This window comes from Eleutherodactylus coqui, chromosome 1 (genome assembly GCF_035609145.1).
Source record: "Eleutherodactylus coqui strain aEleCoq1 chromosome 1, aEleCoq1.hap1, whole genome shotgun sequence".
NCBI lineage: Eukaryota > Metazoa > Chordata > Amphibia > Anura > Eleutherodactylidae > Eleutherodactylus > Eleutherodactylus coqui.
The window spans coordinates 1,836,396-1,860,808 of record NC_089837.1 but is presented as its reverse complement, the minus strand read 5'-3'; the positions used below and the strand labels follow the sequence as shown (position 1 = coordinate 1,860,808).

Here is a 24,413-nt window from a genome sequence, read left to right as displayed (position 1 = left end):
CTTTTGCGCTTAGAATTGAATAATGGAGTTGGGACCCATTATCTTTTCCTATTTATGACATAATCAATGCTCGTGCCAAATTTCCCATTTCTATGACACCGGAAAGTGAGAAAATTACATTCCGCACGTAAAATTTGGACGCTAATTCTTTTGCGCATAGAATTGAATAATCGAGTTGGCACCCATTAGCTTTTCCTATTTATGACATAATCAATGCTCGTGCCAAATTTCACGTTTCTATGACATTGGGAAGTGAGTGAATTAGATTATGTACGTTAAATTTCGACGCTAATTCTTTTGCACTAGAATTGAATAATCGAGTTGGGACCCAATTACTTTTCCTATTTTGGAGATAATCTATGCTCGTGCCAAATTTCATGTTTCTACGACATCGGGAAGTTGGAGAACTTTTGGCAACTCAGTCAGTGAGTCAGTGAGGGCTTTCGTCTTTATATATATACTAGCTGATATATCCAGCTTCGCCCGAGTTATATATATATACTAGCTGATATACCCGGCTTCGCCGGAGTTAATTTGGTACTGGTATTTATCTGGTGTTCACATGGAAAATCTTATGAAGTCGTGGTTACTTTAGAGATACTGAGGAAAAACATATGTTCACCATTTTGCATAGTTCTCTGCGTTACCCAGGAAACACCGCGGGGAGGTAACCATGCGACGTTTCCTTCATATAAAATGACATCAGGAAGTGAGAGAATTAGATTACGTACATAAAATTTGGACACTAATTCTTTTGCGCTAGAATTGAATAATCGAGTTGGGACCCATTAACTTTTCCTATTTATGACATAATCAATGCTGGTGCCATATTTCCTGTTTCTATGACATCGGAAAGTGAAAAAATTACATTCCGCACGTAAAATTTGGACGCTAATTCTTTTGCGCATAGAATTGAATAATCGAGTTGGGACCCAATTTCTTTTCCTATTTTTGAGATAATCTATGCTTGCGACAAATTTCATGTTTCTACGACATCGGTAAGTTGGAGAACGTTTGGCGAGTCAGTCAGTGATCAGTGAGTCAGTGAGTCAGTCAGTCAGTCAGTGAGTCAGTGAGTCAGTCAGTGAGTCAGTGAGGGCTTTCGTCTTTATATATATATACTAGCTGATATACCCGGCTTCGCCCGAGTTAATTTGGTACTGGTGTTAATCTGGTGTTCACACGGAAAATCTTATGAAGTCGTGGTTACTTTAGAGATACTGAGGAAAAACATATGTTCACCATTTTGCATAGTTCTCTGCGTTACCCAGGAAACACCACGTGGAGGCAACCATGCAACGTTTCCTTTATATAAAATGACATCAGGAAGTGAGAGAATTAGATTACGTACATAAAATTTTGACGCCAATTCTTTTGCTTATAGAATTAAATAATCGAGTTGGGACCCATTAGCTTTTCCTATTTATGACATAATCAATGCTGGTGCCAAATTTCACGTTTCTATGACACCGGAAAGTGAAAAAATTACATTCCGTACGTAAAATTTGGACGCTAATTCTTTTGCGCATAGAATTGAATAATCGAGTTGGGACCCATTAGCTTTTCCTATTTATGACATAATCAATGCTCGTGCCAGATTTCCCGTTTCTATGACACCGGAAAGTGAAGAAATTACATTCCGTACGTAAAATTTGGACGCTAATTCTTTTGCGCATAGAATTGAATAATGGAGTTGGGACCTATGAACTTTTCCTATTTATGACATAATCAATGCTCGTGCCAAATTTCACGTTTCTATGACACCGGAAAGTGAAGAAATTACATTCCGTACGTAAAATTTGGACGCTAATTCTTTTGCGCTAGAATTGAATAATCGAGTTGGGACCCAATTTCTTTTCCTATTTTGGAGATAATCTATGCTCGTGCCAAAATTCATGTTTCTACGATATCGGGAAGTTGGAGAACTTTTGGCGAGTCAGTGAGTGAGTGAGTGAGTCAGTCAGTGAGTCAGTCAGTGAGTCAGTCAGTGAGTCAGTCAGTGAGTCAGTCAGTAAGTCAGTCAGTCAGTGAGTCAGTGAGTCAGTCAGTGAGTCAGTCAGTGAGTCAGTCAGTGAGTCAGTCAGTGAGTCAGTGAGTCAGTGAGGGCTTTCGTCTTTATATATAGACTAGCTGATATACCCGGCTTCGCCCGAGTTAATTTGGTACTGGTGTTTATCTGGTGTTCACACGGAAAGTCTTATGAAGTCGTGGTTACTTTAGAGATACTGAGGAAAAACATATGTTCACCATTTTGCATAGTTCTCTGCGTTACCCAGGAAACACCACGGGGAGGTAACCATGCGACGTTTCCATTATATAAAATGACATCAGGAAGTGAGAGAATTAGATTCCGTACATAAAATTTGGACGCTAATTCTTTTGCGCTAGAATTGAATAATCGAGTTGGGACCCATTAGCTTTTCATATTTATGACATAATCAATGCTCGTGCCAAATTTCATGTTTCTAAGGCATTGGGAAGTGACAAATTTAGATTATGTATAGAGATGAGCGAACGTACTCGTCCGAGCTTGATACTCGTTCGAGTATTAGCGTGTTCGAGATGCTCGTTACTCGTGACGAGTACCACGCGATGTTCGAGTTACTTTCACTTTCATCTCTGAGACGTTATCGCGCTTTTCTGGCCAATTGAAAGACAGGGAAGGCATTACAACTTCCCCCTGCGACGTTCAAGCCCTATACCTCCCCCCTGCAGTGAGTGGCTGGGGAGATCAGGTGTCACCCGAGTATAAAAGTCGGCCCCTCCCGCGGCTCGCCTCAGATGCATTCTGACAGAGAGGAGGGAAAGTGCTGTTGGTGCCGGAGCTGCTATAGGGAGAGTGTTAGGAGTTAGTGTAGGCTTCAAGAACCCCAACGGTCCTTCTTAGGGCCACATCTAACCGTGTGCAGTACTGTATATTTGTATATTGTATATCGGCCGTGCAGAGCATTGCGCCCTGCAGTAATACTCCAGGGACAGAATTGTGTAGGCAGTGCCAGAAGACATATATTATTGATTGAATATAGGCAGTGGGCCTTTTCCAAAAAGTATTGGAAAAAAATCTATTTGGCCTGCCTGTCACTGTGCTCAGTGTTCTGGGTCTGTGTCTGCTGGGGGTAGTAGTTCTCCAAATAAATACGCAGCCAGCTAAGTGTTACAGCAGGCTTGCGCCAAATTATTTCCTGGCTTTCCGTAAGCGAAGTCAGCCTCCAACAACAGGCCAATAAGCGGCACATTTAATTACAGCGTTCTGTTTCTGCATTCCTGGTAATACAGCATGCTGAGGGGTAGGGGTAGGCCTAGAGGACGCGGGCGCGGCCGAGGACGCGGAGGCCCTAGTCCGGGTGTGGGCACAGGCCGAAATCCTGATCCAGGTGTGTCGCAGCCGACTGCTGCGCGATTAGGAGAGAGGCACGTTTCTGGCGTCCCCACATTCATCTCACAATTAATGGGTCCACGCGGTAGACCTTTATTAGAAAATGAGCAGTGTGAGCAGGTCCTGTCGTGGATGGCAGAAAGTGCTTCCAGCAACCTATCGTCCACCCACAGTTCTGCGCCGTCCACTGCTGCAACTCAGAATCCTCTGGCTGCTGCTCCTCCTTCCTCCCAGCCTCCTCACTCCATGAAAATGAGACATTCTGAGGAGCGGGCAGACTCCCAGGAACTGTTCTCGGGCCCCTGCTCAGATTGGGCAGCAGTGGTTCCTCTCCCACCAGAGGAGTTTATCGTGACTGATGCCCAACCATTGGAAAGTTCCCGGGGTCCGGGGGATGAGGCTGGGGACTTCCGGCAACTGTCTCAAGACCTTTCAGTGGGTGAGGAGGCCGATGACGATGAGACACAGTTGGCTATCAGTGAGGTAGTAGTAAGGGCAGTAAGTCCGAGGGAGGAGCGCACCGAGGATTCTGAGGAAGAGCAGCAGGACGATGAGGTGACTGACCCCACCTGGTTTGCTACGCCTACTGAGGACAGGTCTTCAGAGGGGGAGGCAAGGGCAGCAGCAGGGCAGGTTTCAAGAGGCAGTGCGGTGGCCAGGGGTAGAGCCAGGGCCAGACCGAATAATCCACCAACTGTTTCCCAAAGCGCCCCCTCGCGCCATGCCACCCTGCAGAGGCCGAGGTGCTCAAAGGTCTGGCAGTTTTTCACTGAGAGTGCAGACGACCGACGAACAGTGGTGTGCAACCTTTGTCGCGCCAAGATCAGCCGGGGAGCCACCACCACCAGCCTCACCACCACCAGCATGCGCAGGCATTTGATGGCCAAGCACCCCACAAGGTGGGACGAAGGCCGTTCACCGCCTCCGGTTTGCACCGCTGCCTCTCCCCCTGTGCCCCAACCTGCCACTGAGATCCAACCCCCCTCTGAGGACACAGGCACGACCGTCTCCTGGCCTGCACCCACACCCTCACCTCCGCTGTCCTCGGCCCCATCCACCAATGTCTCTCAGCGCAACGTCCAGCCGTCGCTAGCGCAAGTGTTTGAGCGCATGCGCAAGTACGCCGCCACGCACCCGCACGCTCAAGCGTTAACCGTCCACATAGCCAAATTTATCAGCCTGGAGATGCTGCCGTATAGGGTTGTGGAAACGGAGTCCTTCAAAAGTATGATGGCGGCGGCGGCCCCGCGATACTCAGTTCCCAGTCGCCACTATTTTTCCCGATGTGCCGTCCCAGCCCTGCACGACCACGTCTCCCGCAACATTGTACGTGCCCTCACCAACGCGGTTACTGCCACTTAAGGTCCACTTAACAACGGACACGTGGACAAGCACAGGCGGGCAGGGCCACTATATCTCCCTGACGGCACATTGGGTGAATTTAGTGGAGGCTGGGACCGAGTCAGAGCCTGGGACCGCTCACGTCCTTCCCACCCCCAGAATTGCGGACCCCAGCTCGGTGGTGGTATCTGCGGCGGTGTATGCTTCCTCCACTAAAGCACCCTCCTCCTCCTCCTCCAACGCAACCTCTGTCTCGCAATCAAGATGTGTTAGCAGCAGCATGTCGCCAGCAGTCGGTGTCGCGCGTCGTGGCAGCACAGCGGTGGGCAAGCGTCAGCAGGCCGTGCTGAAACTACTCAGCTTAGGAGAGAAGAGGCCCACGGCCCACGAACTGCTGCAGGGTCTGACAGAGCAGACCGACCGCTGGCTTGCGCCGCTGAGCCTCCAACCGGGCATGGTCGTGTGTGACACCGTAACCTGGTGGCGGCTCTGCAGCTCGGCAGCCTCACGCACGTGCCATGCCTGGCCCACGTCTTTAATTTGTCAGACCTGCTCGGAAAGGTGCGTCGGCTCTGCGCACATTTCCGCAAGTCCCACACGGACGCTGCCACCCTGCGCACCCTGCAACATCGGTTTAATCTGCCAGTGCACCGACTGCTGTGCGATGTGCCCACACGGTGGAACTCTACGCTCCACATGTTGGCTAGGCTCTATGAGCAGCGTAGAGCTATAGTGGAATACCAACTCCAACATGGGCGGCGCAGTGGGAGTCAGCCTCCTCAATTATTTTCAGAAGAGTGGGCCTGGTTGGCAGACCTCTGCCAGGTCCTTGGAAAGTTTGAGGAGTCTACCCAGATGGTGAGCGGCGATGCTGCAATCATTAGCGTCACCATTCCTCTGCTATGCCTCTTGAGAAGTTCCCTGCAAAGCATAAAGGCAGACGCTTTGCACTCGGAAACAGAGCAGGGGGAAGACAGTATGTCGCTGGATAGTCAGAGCACCCTCCTGTCTATATCTCAGCGCGGTGAGGAGGAGGAGGAGGAAGATGAGGAGGAGGGGGAAGAGACAGCTTGGCCCACTGGTGAGGGTACACATGCTGCTGGCCTGTCATCCTTTCAGCGTGTATGGCCTGAGGAGGAGGAGGAGGATCCTGAAAGTGATCTTCCTAGTGAGGACAGCCATGTGTTGCGTACAGGTACCCTGGCACACATGGCTGACTTCATGTTAGGATGCCTTTCTCGTGACCCTCGCGTTACACGCATTCTGGCCACTACGGATTACTGGGTGTACACACTGCTCGACCCACGGTATAAAGAGAACCTTTCCACTCTCATACCCGAAGAGGAAAGGGGTTTGAGAGTGTTGCTATACCACAGGACCCTGGCGGACAAACTGATGGTAAAATTCCCATACGACAGCGCTAGTGGCCGAAGGCGCAGTTCCGAGGGCCAGGTAGCAGGGGAGGCGCGGAGATCAGGCAGCATGTACAGCACAGGCAGGGCAACACTCTTTAAGGCCCTTGACTGCTTTATGGCTCCCCAGCAAGACTGTGTCACCGCTCCCCAGTCACGGCTGAGTCGGCGGGAGCACTGTAAAAGGATGGTGAGGGAGTACCTAGCCGATCGCACGACCGTCCTCCGTGACGCCTCTGCCCCCTACAACTACTGGGTGTCGAAGCTGGGCACGTGGCCTGAACTCGCGCTGTATGCCCTGGAGGTGCTTGCTTGTCCTGCGGCTAGCGTCTTGTCGGAGAGGGTGTTTAGTGCGGCTGGGGGAATCATCACAGATAAGCGTACCCGCCTGTCAACCGACAGTGCCGACAGGCTAACACTCATCAAGATGAACAAAGCCTGGATTTCCCCAGACTTCTCTTCTCCGCCGAAGCCCACCTGCATTAAACATGACATTACTACCTCAGCTGTGTTGGGCAATGCAATGGGATATATTTATGTACCGCCGGTGGGTTCCAGGGAGCCACCCATGCTGTGGGTGCACACGGAATTCCCATTGCGGAGTTGTACCTGCCTGTGACTATATATAAAAAAACGCGGTCTGACTGGGGCATGCAGACACCTTGACAGAATAAATAGTGTGTGGCACATAGATTCCCCATTGCTATGCCCACGTGTGCAGCTCCTGATGGCGGTGGCACAGGATTGGATTTCTCATTGCTTCTGTACAGCATTGTGGGCTATCGCCCCGCCCCTTTTAAAGAGGGTCGCTGCCTAGCCGTGCCAACCCTCTGCAGTGTGTTCCTGCTTTTCCTGTGGCAGACGCACTTATAAATAGACATGAGGGTGGCGTGGCATGAGGGCAGCTGAAGGCTGGGCAGGGACACTTTGGTGTGTGCTGTGGACACTGGGTCGTGCAGGAGGGGGGGTTGGGCAGCATGTAACCCAGGAGAAGTGGCAGCGGAGTGTCATGCAGGCAGTGATTGTGCTTTGTTGGAGGTAGTGTGGTGCTTAGCTAAGGTATGCCATGCTAATGAGGGCTTTTCAGATGTTAAAGGGGTTGTCCCGCGGCAGCAAGTGGGTCTATACACTTCTGTATGGCCATATTAATGCACTTTGTAATATACATTGTGCATTAATTATGAGCCATACAGAAGTTATCAAAAGTTTTATACTTACCTGCTCCGTTGCTGGCGTCCTCGTCTCCATGGTGCCGACTAATTTTCGGCCTCTAATGGCCAAATTAGCCGCGCTTGCGCAGTCCGGGTCTTCTGCTGTCTTCAATGGGGCCGCTCGTGCAGAATGCCGGCTCCGTGTAGCTCCGCCCCGTCACGTGCCGATTCCAGCCAATCAGGAGGCTGGAATCGGCAATGGACCGCACAGAAGCCCTGCGGTCCACGGAGAGACAGGATCCCGGCGGCCATCTTCAGCAGGTGAGTATGAAGACGCCGGACCGCCGGGATTCGGGTAAGTACTACCCGGTGTGTTTTTTTAACCCCTGCATCGGGGTTGTCTCGCGCTGAACGGGGGGGGGGGGGGGGGGGGGTTAAAAAAAAAAAAAAATAACCGTTTCGGCGCGGGACAACTCCTTTAAAGTTGTTGGGGGGGGGGGGGGCACTCTTGCCGCTATTGTGGCTTAATAGTGGGACCTGGGAACTTGAGATGCAGCCCAACATGTAGCCCCTCGCCTGCCCTATCCGTTTCTGTGTCGTTCCCATCACTTTCTTGAATTGCCCCGATTTTCACAAATGGAAACCTTAGCGAGCATCGGTCATATACAAAAATGCTCGAGTCGCCCATTGACTTCAATAGGGTTCGTTACTCGAAACGAACCCTCGAGCATCGCGAAAAATTTTGGTGCTCGCTCATCTCTAATTATGTACGTAAAATTTCGACGCCAATTCTTTTGCGCTAGAATTGAATAATCGAGTTGGGACCCAATTACTTTTCCTATTTTGGAGATAATCTATGCTCGTGCCAAAATTCATGTTTCTACGATATCGGGAAGTTGGAGAACTTTTGGTGAGTCAGTCAGTGAGTGAGTGAGTGAGTCATTGAGTGAGTGAGTGAGTCAGTGAGGGCTTTCAGCTTTATATATATAGATTTGAGACAGTCTTACTAACATACTGTGTTGATGTATTGATGTAAAGTGGGGAATATTAAGAAAATTGTAGATCAATGTATCAGTTAATTGTTTTTGCTATTAGTGTTATATATGTGTGCTATATAGGGGTGTATATATGTGGGTGTATATGTGTTGTATATATGTGGGTGTATATGTGTGGTATATATGTCAGCTATATATTTGTGGAATACATATGTGTGGTGTATATATGTGGATATGCATGTATGGTATATGTGTGTTATATATGTGGGTATACATGTGTGGTATATATATGTTGATATATATATATATATATATATATATATATATATATAAAATATGTATGTGTGTATGTTTTATGTGCCGTAAATATCTGTGGTATATATGTGGGTATAAATGTAGGTATATATGTGTGATATATATGTGAAGAAAGTTTGGTTACCAAGGAGAAGACAATCAGATCCCTTGTAGAAGCATGGGCCCTAAGGAGAAATACAAAATCACACCAGCCTGTTGCGGTATCAAAGGATTTCTATTGTATTCAAAGTTGCATGTGATTTATATATCATAAATGACATCACAGCAAAAGTACATACCTCCAAAACTACTAAGAATACATGATGGGGTACAACTAAAATGATTAACATAAGTTACACCTTTAAGGTGTAACTATAACATACAATGAAACCGTTATGAATTCAGTGAGAAGGAATGCAAGGGAGGGGGTCTGGTGGACTATCTTATCTTCTGTCTGTCTTCATCCCCTACCATTCACTGGTATATAGAAAAGGTTTCGTTTAACCCCTTCACTACTTATACTAGCAGCATGCTATATCTTCCTATATCCCACATATATATATATATATATATATATATATATATATATATATATATATATATATATATATATATATATATATATATATATATATAAGTTGTAAGTACTCCAAAATAGTACTAGTAAAAACAGGATGTCCCACAAAATCTGCACCTCACATAATTATGTTGACAGGAAAATAAAATAGTTATGGCGGTCAGAAGATGGCGACAGAAAAAAATTGTATTTTTTTCCAAAGGCATTTTATTTTATAAAAGTAGTGCAACAACAGCAAAAAAAGAGAAAACTACATAAATTTAGCCTTGTAGTAATTGTACCGACCCACAGAATACATTTAACCAGTCAAGATAGCAGAATCGCCTTTTATTTACATTTTACTCCACTTAGAATTTAAGGTTTTTCAGTAAATATACAACTCGCCCCATAAAATACAACAACTCTCAGACATCGAGGGTGATGGATAAATAGGAGTTATGCTATTTGAAAGGAAGTAAGAAAAACTGAAGCTGGCCATGTCATTAAGGGGTTAATGGATGTTAATAAGAACATGGCTCCTTTTAGTTACATGAACCTGTAGGCTCTCTTTCCCAATGGCATGTGTATCCTGTGACAATACTGGTGGTCATAGCAGGGATCTAATTGCCTGGAGAAGGCATAGATTAAACCCCAAACAGGCTCAATAGGGTTTAAGTCTGGAGACGGTGCAGGCCTTTCCATTCTCTGTAGCCGGCTCTTCTTGTCTTCCTTAGTAGCTGTAACGTAACCAAGAAGTATCTTTTGGATCATTGTCTTGCTGTAATGTGAACGCCTGACCAACTAGGCGTTCACCAGAGGGTATTGCATGGTGTATAAAAATTCTGTGGTAGCCCTTTGTGTTCAGTGTGCCAGTCACCCTGTGCAAGTTGCCAACTCTAGATCCAGTTGGTGTCACACACTAAGGAACCATCCCGTCACCTACTTGACGGCGTACAAAAACCTTCTGCGGTGCACCAAAGATGTCAGATTTTGATTCATCAGTCAATAAGACCTTCCGCTCTTCAATAGTCCACTGGATCTGCTGCTAAGCCCAGGCAACCTTAGCAGTGGCTTTTTTACTGCTACTCTACCTTTCAGACCTGCAGACAGAAGTCTTCTCATCCCAGCTGAAATGGAAACTGGTTTATTTTTTGCTGCATTAAGCTGTGCTTGAAGGTTCAGTGCTCTGAGACGCCGATCACACAAACTGTTGACTCTTGACATGTGGTTTTGTAGTAGCCTTCGGTCTGCCAGAAATCTTACGGTCAGTTTCTAAGTGCCTTTTGATGGTATAGGTAACTACTGACTGCCACCTTGGCTTTCTTGGAAGTTTCTCCATCTACACATCTAAGGGTTATTAATTGTCTATGTTCTTTGGCTGTCTTTTTCTTGCCCTTATAATAGCAGTGTGCCCTGAAGAGCCCTACAGGGTGTTATGATGCAGTCTGTTCCAACACTGGTTATACAGAATCAGAGGATGTGGAAGTATTCTACAAAAGTTCAGACGCCTGTAGAAAATGTTTGCATCCAGTTTCAAACCATCCTTTTCTTTCTGTGCCGCAGAGCCGCCGTCCTTGATGTGTTCCCCGAAGAAGTCCTTTGTTTAAAATCCTAAACTCCGCCTACTGTTGGATTCCATGTTAGTTTATAGTACCTTTAGGTTTTTACGTGAGGTAGACCTTCCATTGACCGTCCCTTGAAGTGATTCTACATCTGTGGTTTGTGGACACATATACAGCAGGTTCTTGGATGCTCGGGGGCCTTTTCCTTCAATACTTTTGTGTTCGGCAGCTTTTGACCGGCACTGCGCCCGTAGGAACCTTCCGCTACTTATAGAGAATATAATGTGTTTTAAAATAATCCGGTTTTTAAGGTGGGACTGAAATAAAAGGTAGAATAACTAAAGGTAACAGTGCTGGTAACAAGCCCGATGGGAAACAATGGATGGAATGGAATCGCACTAAGTAGATGGCTTTTAAGGCCGTTTTTTATGAATGTGTAGTTGTAAAGAGACAGGTCACATGACCTTAAGAATAAGGCCGGTAACACGTGATGCAATGATGACGTAGGCGCACACGTGATTCCAAGATGGCCCCGACCAGCGGCGTCTGCGAGACAATGTGAGTTATGGACTTTTGTATAAATGTATGTCTATGAATTGTAAATGTTAGGCTTGAGAAGGGCGATTCCTATCGCCGAAACGCGTTGCAGTTAACAATAAAATAGAATATACGGACCATTGTGTCCTTCTCTGCATTCCCGGAGTCCACGAGCGCGGGGCCTTTTTTAGTTTCTATTCGGTGCGCTATGCAACAGCCGATTTAAGGCTGCAACCCCCTGACCGCTCTCTGGTGATCCGGATTCGAGACCCAGGAATTTGTGACAAGCCAACAAGGATAGAAGGTGCCGGTGGACTCTCTAGGCAGGGAGGTCCTCCGTGCACCAGGTGAGTACAATAATATTCACGTTTTCTGAACATGACAAGTAGGCGCTGATTTTGCCTTTTTATACTGCGCTCATAAGAATTAGATTAAATATAGATGCGTCCACACAGGCTAACTTCAGAGAGCTCCCGTGGGGCATCCGGACGTGTTCCCCATGTCGCTCTGCATTCTTCTGCAGTCCGGGTGGTTTATGAACACACACGGACAATTTACCGGCACTGCTCTAAAAGGATGCAAATCTCTGTGACTTCAGGATGTTTTTGTGGCATGTTGGAGGCTTCTACAGAGGTGATGATTTTATGTGTTTTTACAAGTATTTTTGGGCAGCTTTTTTTTTTTTACACAAAAGCATTTTTTCATGCGTTTTTTTTTCCTATAAAAAGTCTATGGGAAAATGAAGAAGGAAATGCCAACATGAGAGCCCGCTGCATGAAGGAAATGCCAACATGAGAGCCCACTGCATGAAGGACATGCCAACATGAGAGCCCGCTGCATGAAGGAAATGCCAACATGAGAGCCCACTGCATGAAGGACATGCCAACATGAGAGCCCGCTGCATGAAGGAAATGCCAACATGAGAGCCCGCTGCATGAAGGAAATGCCAACATGAGAGCCCACTGCATGAAGGAAATGCCAACATGAGAGCCCGCTGCATGAAGGACATGCCAACATGAGAGCCCGCTGCATGAAGGACATGCCAACATGAGAGCCCGCTGCATGAAGGAAATGCCAACATGAGAGCCCGCTGCATGAAGGACATGCCAACATGAGAGCCCGCTGCATGAAGGACATGCCAACATGAGAGCCCGCTGCATGAAGGAAATGCCAACATGAGAGCCCGCTGCATGACGGAAATGCCAACATGAGAGCCCGCTGCATGACGGAAAAATACAACCCCCCCCCCAAACGTCTACTGTGTTTATTGTGTTAATATAAACTTAGTGACAAATATGGTGTATAAACAAAGTGTGTGAAGCCTACTATTTTCCACATTACTTGTCCTCCATAGATCCCGGTCACAGATCACCTCAAGTAAGATCTGGGCTGTTCTCACCCACAACCGATCACTCTTATTGGCTGCTTAATGCCCATAAATAACTGAAGGATTAGAGATCCTTTTGGCTCTTAGACCTTTCCTCACATTCCTGAGGCTTTCATCTTAGTGTTGTGGGGTCTACTCTCCAGGAATCCACTGGCTGAACGGATCTGTCTTATGGTGGACTGACTGTAATGGGGTCCATTCACTTTCTGGCTGGACTTTTCCTGGACGACAGTGCTGTCTGCAGCATTCAGGAAAGGCTGGCTCACAATGACACCCCGAATTCTGATGTGTTTGAAACCTAACAAAATTCTGGTGTCTTCTCTGTGTTTAGTCTCTGTTGAGTTTTAAAGTTGATTTCTTTGTAAAACATTTTCTAATACATCATGGCAACAACGTTTTTCATGTGTGAATTCTCTGATGATCCCTAAGCCTATTTTTAGTAACAAAACACTTCCCACATTCTGAACATGAATACGGCTTCTCTCCTGTGTGACTTCTCTTATGTACCATAAGATGTGATTTCTGTTGAAAACATTTCCCACATTCTAAACATGAATAGGACTTCACTCCTGTGTGAATTCTCTGATGTCTAACAAGATTTGATTTATCTATAAAGCATTTCCCACATTCTGAACATAAATATGGCTTCTCTCCTGTGTGTCTTCTCCCATGTGTAACAAGATCTGATTTATCTATAAAAGATTTTCCACATTCTGAACATGTATGCGGCTTCTCCCCTGTGTGAATTCTCTGATGTCTAACAAGATTTGATTTATCTATAAAACATTTCCCACATTCTGTACATGAATACGGCTTCTCTCCTGTGTGTCTTCTTTCATGTTTAACAAGATGTGATGTATATCTAAAACATCTTCCACATTCTGAACATGAATACGGCTTCTCTCCTGTGTGACTTCTCTCATGTACAACAAGAGCTGATTTATGTTCAAAACCTTTCCCACATTTTGAGCATGAATACGGCTTCTCTCCTGTGTGTCTTCTTTCATGTTTAACAAGATGTGATTTATCTGTAAAAGATCTCCCACAGTCTGAACATGAATACGGCTTCTCTACTGTGTGACTTCTCTGATGTCTAATAAGATTTGACTGATTTTTAAAATATTTCCCACATTCTGAACATGAATATGACTTTCTTTCTGTGTTAATTCTCCTATGCTTAGCTAGACTTGATTTATCTATAAGGCATTTTTCATATTCTGAACATGGATGCGGCATCTCTCCTTTGTGAATTTTGCTGTGTGTTCGAAGACCTGAGCTTCTTGTAAATCGTTTTCCACATTCACCACATTGGAACCTTTTCCCCCCGTTCTGACCGGAACTTGTGGTAACCATCTGTGATTGGTCAGGAGAAGGTTCCTCATGATTAGGGGGATTATATGATGGATCTGTACTGTGAAGTGCTGGAGGTACAGTGATGGTGATGATGTTTTCTCCTGAAGAGCGCTGCACGATATCTTCATCTTCTACCTTATAATTTACTGATAACATGAAGTTTCCCTCAGAGGTCGCACCGGGATTGTCTGTGAAGAATAAAATGGATTTCATTACTTGATTACAAACCACAAAGTAGACAAATGTATCACAATTCTATTATGCTGAAAACACATGTGCTGTTTTTGAGCTGCTGACAGAAGTGGATCCAGCAGGAAGTAGAAGTGCTTGCTTTAGATTTCCCTTTACTTATCAATTCACTTCTGACATTGGTTCATCCCGTGTTTTATGCCTCAACTACTGCAAAATCACAGCAAAATTGTGCAGTTTTACCACGATTTTGGAAAAACACATTGTGTAATTTCATAGCAATACCAACAAAAGTATGTTTTTCTGAAATAAATAATGTTACACCATTTCCCTTATGGTGGCTTTTCAACATGGCATGTATGTTCCTTGGGGGGGGGGGGGGGGGGGTGCAAGTCCTTAGTTCACGAGGAAGGCTTGATGTGAGGGGCATTGGGTTTTATCATGTCAATAGGGTGGCTTATTCCTTGGACCTGCACGTCTCCTTGGGGCGTCTACATGATTGTTTTGTACTTCTCCTGCTTTAGTTTTCATCTAAGGCAGAACTACTTTATCTTTGACTGAAACTCACAACAAAAGGTATCAGGTACTGCGATGGGTGCAGTTGTGTGCCTATTTTTGTGATGGTGGAGGGTATGTGCACTCTTGCAGGATTTTCAATATGTCATCAAGTCGTTCTGCTCTATTCATGGCATTTTGCTCGTGGCCAAGTTGTGTCTAGGATACATCCAGAATCAACCTGCTCGCACGGCTGAGAAGTAGGTGTTCTCCTCTCACCAAATTGCACCTTCCAGGTCATCCCCCCAGGCTCCCTCACTCACCTTCTCTTCATTTAAAGTCCATTCTCTACCACTCTTCCGTCCACTTTCTACACTCTCTCTGCGTGTTGCAGTCATCTACTGTGTTCCACCTGCCTATTCCTGGACCATTTCGGTGCCTGGTTCCCCAGTTCCTATCCTGCGAACTCCCAAACCTTTTCCTTGGTGACTTCAACATCTGCACTAGTGACCCATCTCATCTGCCTCCCAGCTGTTGTAGATATAACAAGGTCATTGTTTCATTACTTCACAGGAGATAATCTACTTAAGATGGCGCCTGTTCCCTAAGCCACACCTACAAGAGCTACAGAGATTGTTTATATGGTTCTGCTTCTACCTATCTGACCGCTTTCAGTGTCTCCTTTGCTGGCTCTACCTCCCCTCCTCTTCCCCTTGCTGTTGGGGTCCCCCAGGGCTCCGCCCTCAGCCCCCTCCTCTTCTCCATCTACACAGTCCCTATTGGACAAGCCATCAGGAGATTTGGCCTGCAATACCACCTGTATGCTGATGACACCCAGCTATACACCTCTGCCCATGACATCTCTGCACCTTTACTCCAAAACATCACTAACTGTCTGTCCGCTGTCTCTAACACTATGTCCTCTCTCTACCTAAAACTAAACCTCTCTAAAACTGACTTACTGGTATTTCCACCCTCCACTAACCGACCTCCTCCTGACATCTCCATCTCAGTGTGTGGCACCATAACTCCCAGCATGCCCACTGCCTTGGGGTCATATTCAATGCTGATCTCTCCTTCACCCCCACATCCAATCTCTTCCCGAACATGTCAGCTGCACCTCAAGAACATCGCAGGAATCTACCTTTTTCTCACCGCGGCCACACTAAAAACGCTTACTGTCGCCCTCATCCACTCCCGGCTCGATTATTACAACTCGTTGCTGATCGGCCCCCCGCACCAGACTCTACCCCCTCCAATCCATCCTGAATGCAGCAGCCAGGCTCATCTTCCTGTCCAGCCGCTACTCGGACGCCTCTGCCCTGTGCCAGTCACTGCACTGGCTGCCCGTTAAAGGGGTTGTCCCACGCCGAAACGTTTTTTTTTTTTCAATAGCCCCCCCCCCCCCCCGTTTGGCACGAGACAAACCCGATGCAGGGGTTTAAAAAAAAAAATGGATAGTACTTACCTGAATCCCCGCGCTCCGGTGACTTCTTACTTACCTTGCAAAGATGGCCGCCGGGATCTTCACCCTCGGTGGACCGCAGGTCTTCTGTGCGGTCCATTGCCAATGCCAGCCTCCTGATTGGCTGGAATCGGCACACGTGACGGGGCGGAGCTACGAGGAGCAGCTCTCTGGCACGAGCGGCCCCATTCAGAAGGGAGAAGACCGGACTGCGCAAGCGCGTCTAATCGGGCGATTAGACGCTGAAATTAGACGGATCCATGGTGACGAGGACGCCAGCAACGGAGCAGGTAAGTGAATAACTTCTGTATGGCTCATAATTAATGCACGATGTATATTACAAAGTGCATTAATATGGCCATACAGAAGTGTATACCCCCACTTGCTGCCGCGGGACAACCCCTTTAAATACAGAATTCAATTTAAACTCACTACCTTCATCCACAAAGCCCTCCACAGCGCAGTGCCCCCCTATATTGTATCTCTCATCCACAGCGCAGCGCCCCCTATATTGTATCCCTCATCCACAGGGCAGCGCCCCCCTATATTGTATCTCTCATCCACAGCGCAGCGCCCCCCTATATTGTATCCCTCATCCACAGCGCAGCGCCCCCCTATATTGTATCCCTCATCCACAGCGCAGCGCCCCCTATATTGTATCCCTCATCCACAGCACAGCGCCCCCTATATTGTATCCCTCATCCACAGCGCAGCGCCCCCCTATATTGTATCCCTCATCCACAGCGCCCCCTATATTGTATCCCTCATCCACAGCGCAGCGCCCCCTATATTGTATCCCTCATCCACAGCGCAGCGCCCCCCTATATTGTATCCCTCATCCACAGTGCAGCGCCCCCCTATATTGTATCCCTCATCTCAATCCATCACCCAGCCCGGGCTCTCCTCTCTGCTAATGAAACAAGACTGAGCGCCCCTTTAATTCGAACCTCTCATTCCCGCCTCCAAGACTTCTCCAGAGCAGCACCGGTCCTCTGGAACGCGCTACCAAAGGCTACCCGAGCAATCCAGGTGTGCTCTACAAACGTACCTGTTTAGGGAAGCTTACCATATCTCCTAAACCAAACCCCTCTGTACTCCGCCTGATAACATGCTCCCTGACCTACTGACTGCAATCCCTGCTAGCTGCCATCAACCGCCCCCTGCAGTCATACCAATCCTGCCGTCACATGGCTGAATGTCTGACCATTGTCTATGTGTATAGAATCCCTCACTCTCCACCCCACCATACTGTGCACATCTCCACCCCCCCATACCGCGCACATCTCCACGTCGCCATACCGTGCACATCTCCACCTCGCCATACCGTGCACATCTCCACCCCGCCATACCGTGCACATCTCCACCTCGCCATACCGCGCACATCTCCACCCCGCCATACCGTGCACATCTCCACCTCGCCATACCGCGCACATCTCCACCTCGCCATACCGCGCACATCTCCACCCCCCATACCGTGCACATCTCCACCCCACCATACCTGCACATCTCCACCCCCCCATACCGTGCACAGTCCTGCCATACCGTGCACATCTCCACCTCGCCATACCGTGCACATCTCCACCTCGCCATACCGCGCACATCTCCACCCCGCCATACCGTGCACATCTCCACCCCGCCATACCGTGCACATCTCCACCTCGCCATACCGTGCACATCTCCACCTCGCCATACCGTGCACATCTCCACCTCGCCATACCGTGCACATCTCCACCCCCCATACCGTGCACATCTCCACCTCGCCATACCGTGCACATCTCCACCCTGCCATACCGTGCACATCTCCACCATACCGCGCACATCTCCAGCCCTTTACCTTCTGTATCCCCCCATTACTTGTAGTATGTAAGCTCGTTGGAGCAGGACCCTCACCCCTATTGTTTCCATCAGCTGATTACTATGTAACCGTGGTTCTGTAATGTCTGTCCTTTTGTCTTTCTGTATTCCCCCCGTCTATGTAAGCGCTGCGGGATATGTTGGCGCTATACAAATACAGATTATTATTATTATTAGTAGTAGTAGTATTTCCAGCACTACAGTGAGCTGACATCACGGGTTGTTCTCTCTATCAGCCGGTATCAGAGGAGATATATATTTATATACAGCAGTACAGGGGTTGCGCTCTCTGTTATCAGCCGGTATCAGAGAATATATATATATACACAGCAGTACAGGGGTTGCGCTCTCTGTTATCAGCTGGTATCAGAGGATATATATATATACACACAGCAGTACAGGGGTTGCGCTCTCTGTTATCAGCCGGTATCAGAGGATATATATATACAGCAGTACAGGGGTTGCGCTCTCTGTTATCAGCTGGTATGAGAGGATATATATACACAGCAGTACGGTAAGCTGATGTCTGGGTTGCACTCTCTGTTATCAGCCGGTATCAGAGGATATATATACAGCAGTACAGAGGTTGCGCTCTCTGTTATCAGCCGGTATCAGAGGATATATATATACAGCAGTACAGGGGTTGCGCTCTCTGTTATCAGCCGGTATCAGAGGATATATATATACAGCAGTACAGGGGTTGCGCTCTCTGTTATCAGCCGGTATCAGAGGATATATATACAGCAGTACAGGGGTTGCGCTCTCTGTTATCAGCCGGTACCCTGTGACCTCTCTCTCCTCAGGCCCCGATGGACGGCACGGAGATGAGCGGAAGGATATTAGCCGTCACCTGGGAGATCATCTACCTGCTGACCGGAGAGGTGAACTTCCCTCCATTCCTCCCATCTGTCTTGTATTTGTGCCATCCCTGAGCGTCTCCCTCCATCCACAGGAGTACACAGCAGTGAAGAAGACAGCGACTCCCATCATCCATCCTCACTCCCTGATCCAGAAGCTTCTAGAACTCACCAACAAGATGACGGAGCTGCTGACAGGAGAGGTGACTGCGGGGAATGTGGGGGGACATTCTAGCGGGGGGCTCTGGCTGATGACTGGATATTGTGTTGTCAGGTTCCTATAAGGTGTCAGGATGTGGCCGTCTATTTCTCCATGGAGGAGTGGGAGTATGTAGAGGGCCGGCGGGATGTGTACGCGGCCGCCATGCTGGAGGCGGGGTCACCAGGTAAGAGGAGTGGGAGTATGTAGAGGGATGTGTACGGGGCCGCCATGCTGGAGGCAGGGTCACCAGGTAAGAGGGGTGGGAGTATGTAGAGGGCCGGCGGGATGTGTACGGGGCCGCCATGCTGGAGGCGGGGTCACCAGGTAAGAGGAGTGGGAGTATGTAGAGGGCCGGCGGGATGTGTACGGGGCCGCCATGCTGGAGGCGGGGTCACCAGGTAAGGGGAGTGGGAGGATGTAGAGGGATGTGTACGGGGCCGCCATGCTGGAGGCGGGCTCACCAGGTAAGAGGGGTGGGAGTATGTAGAGGGATGTTTAGGGGCCGCCATGCTGGAGGCGGGGTCACCAGGTAAGAGGAGTGGGAGGATGTAGAGGGATGTGTACGGGGCCGCCATGATGGAGGCGGGGTCACCAGGTAAGAGGAGTGGGAGGATGTAGAGGGATGTGTACGGGGCCGCCATGCTGGATAAAAGGATACTTTTTAAAGGAGAACCAACTGTGGATTTGAGCTTATGGCAAAAGCTGTGGTGGGATTAAGATCTATAGATTTCTATACATTCCTGAAGGGTTACTAGAGCGCTAAGGAGCAACCGAACCTTAAGGACCCCCCAGCTCATCATCACCTACCTGCGGGAACGTCCTCCTCCACCTCACTCTTCCACGGGTGATCGCCCCTCATCCTCTCTTCTTCTACCTCCACTTTAATATCATCTTCACCCTGATGTGTCATATGGAAGAAATCAGTACAATATGGTGGAGGGGCAGGAAATGTATGACTGCAGGAGGAAAGAGCTCCACCCCCTATATAGAGCAGGACCAGAGAGCTCCACCCCCTATATAGAGCAGGACCAGAGAGCTCCACCCCCTATATAGAGCAGGACCAGAGAGCTCCACCCCCTATATAGAGCAGGACCAGAGAGCTCCACCCCCTATATAGAGCAGGACCAGAGAGCTCCACCCCCTATATAGAGCAGGACCAGAGAGCTCCACCCCCTATATAGAGCAGGACCAGAGAGCTCCACCCCCTATATAGAGCAGGACCAGAGAGCTCCACCCCCTATATAGAGCAGGACCAGAGAGCTCCACCCCCTATATAGAGCAGGACCAGAGAGCTCCACCCCCTATATAGAGCAGGACCAGAGAGCTCCACCCCCTATATAGAGCAGGACCAGAGAGCTCCACCCCCTATATAGAGCAGGACCAGAGAGCTCCACCCAATATATAGAGAGCAGGACCAGAGAGCTCCAACCCCTATATATAGAGCAGGACCAGAGAGCTCCAACCCCTATATATAGAGCAGGACCAGAGAGCTCCAACCCCTATATATAGAGCAGGACCAGAGAGCTCCAACCCCTATATATAGAGCAGGACCAGAGAGCTCCAACCCCTATATATAGAGCAGGACCAGAGAGCTCCACCCCTATATATAGAGCAGGTCCAGAGAGTCCTGCCCCCTATATAGAGCAGGACCAGAGAGCTCCACCCCCTATATAGACATATTACAGAGCTCAGCACCATCTACCTGCTGGTTCCCCGCCACATCTTCCTCTGGACGGTCCTGGAAATACGTAGGACGGGGACATCTCTCTGGGAGGTTTCTCCTCCCGGATCCATCTGTGGAGACACACAGTGATGGAATAGCAGATGACGGGCGTATCTAGGTGACCCCCAATAACAGTCTGCCCTCCTTACACTGCTGATCGGCCCTTATATCCGGCTCCTCTGCTTCGTCTATAACCTCAACCTTAATGTCCATCAGATTACCACCCTAAAAAGAGAAGAAGAATGTAAAATGGTCTTTGGTTCCATCACTTTATGGTCAGATCCTGGTGAGACCTCAGCACCATCTAACTGCTGGTTCTCCAGGACATCTTCCTCTATAGCAGGACCACAGAGCTCCACCCCCTACATCAAACAGAACCACAGAGCTCCACCCCCTACATCGAACAGAACCACAGAGCTCCACCCCCTAAATATATGTAGTATAGGGTTCAGCACCATCTACCTGCTGCTTCTCCAGGACATCTTCCTCTGGACAGTCCTGGGAATACGGAGGACGGGGACATCTCTCTGGTGGGATACTTTCTATGAGACACAAATAAGAGGATTTTGGTACTTACCGTGAAAGCTCCTAGTTGTCATTGGGGGGACACCGGACCATTGGGGTAGGTTGCCTTCACTAAAAGATGTAACACTAAGGAAAAAAACCCTCCAGCGCAGTGTATACCCGCAGACCGGCATTGAGGTCAGTTTGTGTTGTAATAGAAGAGTAAAGGATGTAAGATAAGAGAAATAGAATAACCACCACCAAGAGGCCAAATGAGCCCAGACCACCGGGGCGTGTGCCGCAGTGCAAAAATCCTGGAAGTCTCCATGCTGGCATCAGCTGAAATGGTCTCCTGATAGGATAAGAACAGGGGGCGGTAACCCCTACCCCACACACCACCACCACCACCGTGCTTTATACTTTGGCCTTGAGTCTGCCAGAGAACGTCTTACATCAGGACAGTAAAAGCTGTGTTCGTGGTCAACCACGGAAGGAGGGAACGGTCCCAAGATCTAGAAAAGAGGAAGCAACTCGGACTTTAGGGTCACTGAAGATAAAATTCCGTTAGAGAGCGGTTCTTGTGTGGAGCTGGCGCACGCTTTGTCATGTAATTACGACAACGAGAAAACATGTTTTAGTGTTAATCCACCGATTGGAACGGAAACTAAAAGCACCCTTGTCAAACACCAAGCCCGCCGGCTCATTGCACGTGGTCACAGGCCGAGCATCATAACAGAAACTCCATTCACGACTCCTGTACACAGCGAAGACTCCGGAGAGGTCAGCGGTCGCAGACTCTGCACTGCCACCGTTGGGCCTGTAGGGATGCTGCCGGTCCGGCTCATCAGTATTCTCTTCTTCAGAATTGGAAGGCTCCCTTTCTCCGTCAGACCTCTCTGTGATGGATACTTCAGTCTCCATACTGAAGAGGACGGCTGACGCATCTCTAGCGAGGGGACCCGGGGTCAATAAATCCGGAAGATGTCCTGGAACCCGGATTCTCAAAAGAGAGAACCAGATCCTTTGGGGCCACGATGAAAGTAACTCCTGGTGAACTCTGGGTTCGGAGGGGGCACGTGTGTCTGGTGACTCCAGTCCTGTGAGCCCAAGGATCTCCTCAATTCAGTGAGTAACTTCTGGACACTTAGGATTTAGTAGGCAAAAAAAAAACCCACAAAGAGATCTTCTAGGGATGAGACCATTCCCCGGGATCCAGTGTATGGCAACAGGAAACCCGCCTTTGTATTTAGGGTTCCTTTTAGAACATGTGGAGGCCGGTAGAGCAGGAGGGCTGGTATTCCTCCGCTGACAGAAGATATTACTGCGCTATTGTCCAAGAACAGTCACGGATTCCTGCTGATGGCTGCCGACTGCTGAAGGGCTTTCCCTGAAGTCGGAGTACCGATGCCCCATGTTCTCACCAAATCCCCCCATAGCAAATGTCGCCCCATCTGTAGGAACTGGCATCTGTCACATGGGATCCTGAAACCAACTGCCCCCCCAGCTCAGGTTATAAGGAACGAGAACAATAGTTACACAAGGGCCGCCCTAAGATGGTACTCAGTAGCTATCACTTCCTTCGAAGCCCCTCCTAGTGGGGACCCCCCATATAAATGTAGTCATACTGCTGCAGTATTCCAACCAGTTTGTAAAAGGTTTCCCTTATCGTTGACACCAAAATGTGTAGCCTACTGTGCTAATGAAGGAACGCAGTACAGCAGCGTTATCAAAATACTAATGACCACTTGTGTGTCTGTGAGTGACTGTGTGAGCTACATGCTCCGCCCCTGATCACATGACTGTGATGTCAAAGGTCCGAAAACATAAAACCTGTAGAGCCTGACAGCAGCTGTGTGTTTACAGGATCTGTGATGTCACAGTCATGTCATCAATCACCTGGTCTCTGTGTCCATGAGTGAGTTACATGCTCCGCCCCTGATCATGATAGTGACATCATCACAGGCCCTTCATCCTTGTGCAGACTATGGGCAGAATACATCCCCTACAAACGCCCACAGCCTCAGTTGCTATGGAATACTAACAAGCACCCGTCTATAATTGAGCGAGTGACTGTTTGACATACATGTGAAGATGCCACCAGGGCACTGAGCTCCACCCCTGATCACAGGATGGTAAGGTCATCACAGCTCCTTCACTTTATTAAAAAAAACGGCAGACCTGTTGTATGGGATGAGGACGTGCATGTAGCAGAGCTCCGTGTGTGGGTAAGACAGACATGTAGCAGAGCTCCGTGTGCGTGTAACGTGCATGTAGCAGAGCTCCGTGTGTGGGTAAGACAGACATGTAGCAGGGCTCCGTGTGTGGGTGTAACGTGCATGTAGCAGAGCTCTGTGTGTGGGTAAGACAGACATGTAGCAGAGCTCCGTGTGCGTGTAACGTGCATGTAGCAGAGCTCCGTGTGTGGGTAAGACAGACATGTAGCAGGGCTCCGTGTGGGTGTAACGTGCATGTAGCAGAGCTCCGTGTGCATATAAGCCATGCATATAGCAGAGCTCTGTGTGTGGGTAAGACAGACAGAAACACTGGTGTTATCATTTGCTAATGATTCCTAGATCTGTCTCTGTTGCTGACAGTGTCCAGGCTCCGTACAGCGGGGTCATCCTGGTAATATCGGTAATACTATTCACGGATCGGATTCTACTGGTACCCCCTATTCTCATAGAGGAGAGCGTCCCCTGGCTTCTCAAATGCAACTCGTGAGACTTGACGAGTGTAGTCCGCAGAGCCGACCAAAGAACCATGTCAACTAACGGCTCTGACTATCAGTCATGTCAGCGGTCATCACTCTGCTGCCCACACATCATCCATGTTGCTTCAGCACCAAGAAATAAGACCCTCTACTCCAAACTCCTCTTATGTGGTGACCCCGCATGGCGGCCGTGCACACATCCCGCCGGCCCTCTACATACTCCCACTCCTCTTGCCTGGTGACCCCGCCTCCAGCATGGCGGCCGTGCACACATCCCGCCAGCCCACTACATCCTCCCACTCCTCTTGCCTGGTTACCCCGCCTCCAGCATGGCGGCCGTGTACACATCCCGCCGACCCTCTACATCCTCCCACTCCTCTTGCCTGGTGACCCCGCCTCCAGCATGGCGGCCGCGTAAACATCCCTCTACATCCTCCCACTCCTCTTACC

The 24,413-nt window shown here is 48.6% G+C and overlaps 3 protein-coding genes across 6 annotated transcripts in view; 1 reads left to right on the top strand and 2 right to left on the bottom strand.

Moving 5' to 3' along the window:
• The window catches only part of LOC136617429 (zinc finger protein 300-like), a 1,148,901-nt gene that overhangs the window by 230,960 nt on the left and 893,528 nt on the right, over window positions 1-24,413 (bottom strand). The window lies entirely within an intron of this gene.
• Window positions 1-24,413, top strand: part of LOC136617486 (zinc finger protein 84-like) — a 522,213-nt gene that overhangs the window by 466,018 nt on the left and 31,782 nt on the right. The window lies entirely within an intron of this gene.
• Window positions 12,476-22,601, bottom strand: LOC136617632 (zinc finger protein 300-like). Of its 2 annotated transcripts, XM_066594274.1 has the most exons (6): window positions 21,706-22,601; window positions 21,212-21,291; window positions 20,899-20,974; window positions 20,729-20,820; window positions 19,834-19,924; window positions 12,476-14,152 (listed from the first exon to the last, which is right to left on the bottom strand). In XM_066594274.1, the coding sequence occupies exons 3-6, from the start codon at window positions 20,960-20,962 to the stop codon at window positions 13,011-13,013; spliced, it is 1,389 nt and encodes a 462-aa protein (XP_066450371.1). In that variant the 5' UTR covers window positions 20,963-20,974; window positions 21,212-21,291; window positions 21,706-22,601; the 3' UTR covers window positions 12,476-13,010. The 2 variants fall into 2 exon arrangements, with proteins under 2 accessions (XP_066450371.1, XP_066450372.1); XM_066594275.1 differs by lacking the exons at window positions 20,729-20,820; window positions 20,899-20,974; window positions 21,212-21,291; window positions 21,706-22,601 and having other exon boundaries at window positions 19,834-19,936.

What these genes read in the sequence shown, in the direction of transcription:
- LOC136617632 (XM_066594274.1), bottom strand. Translation starts at nt 20,962, where the DNA reads ATGGACATTAAGGTTGAGGTTATAGACGAAGCAGAGGAGCCGGATATA. An exon ending in ATGTGGCGGGGAACCAGCAG is followed by an intron (nt 19,925 to 20,728) that starts GTAGATGGTGCT and finishes ATGACACATCAG; the next exon opens with GGTGAAGATGATATTAAAGT. An exon ending in GGAGGAGGACGTTCCCGCAG is followed by an intron (nt 14,153 to 19,833) that starts GTAGGTGATGAT and finishes TATTCTTCACAG; the next exon opens with ACAATCCCGGTGCGACCTCT.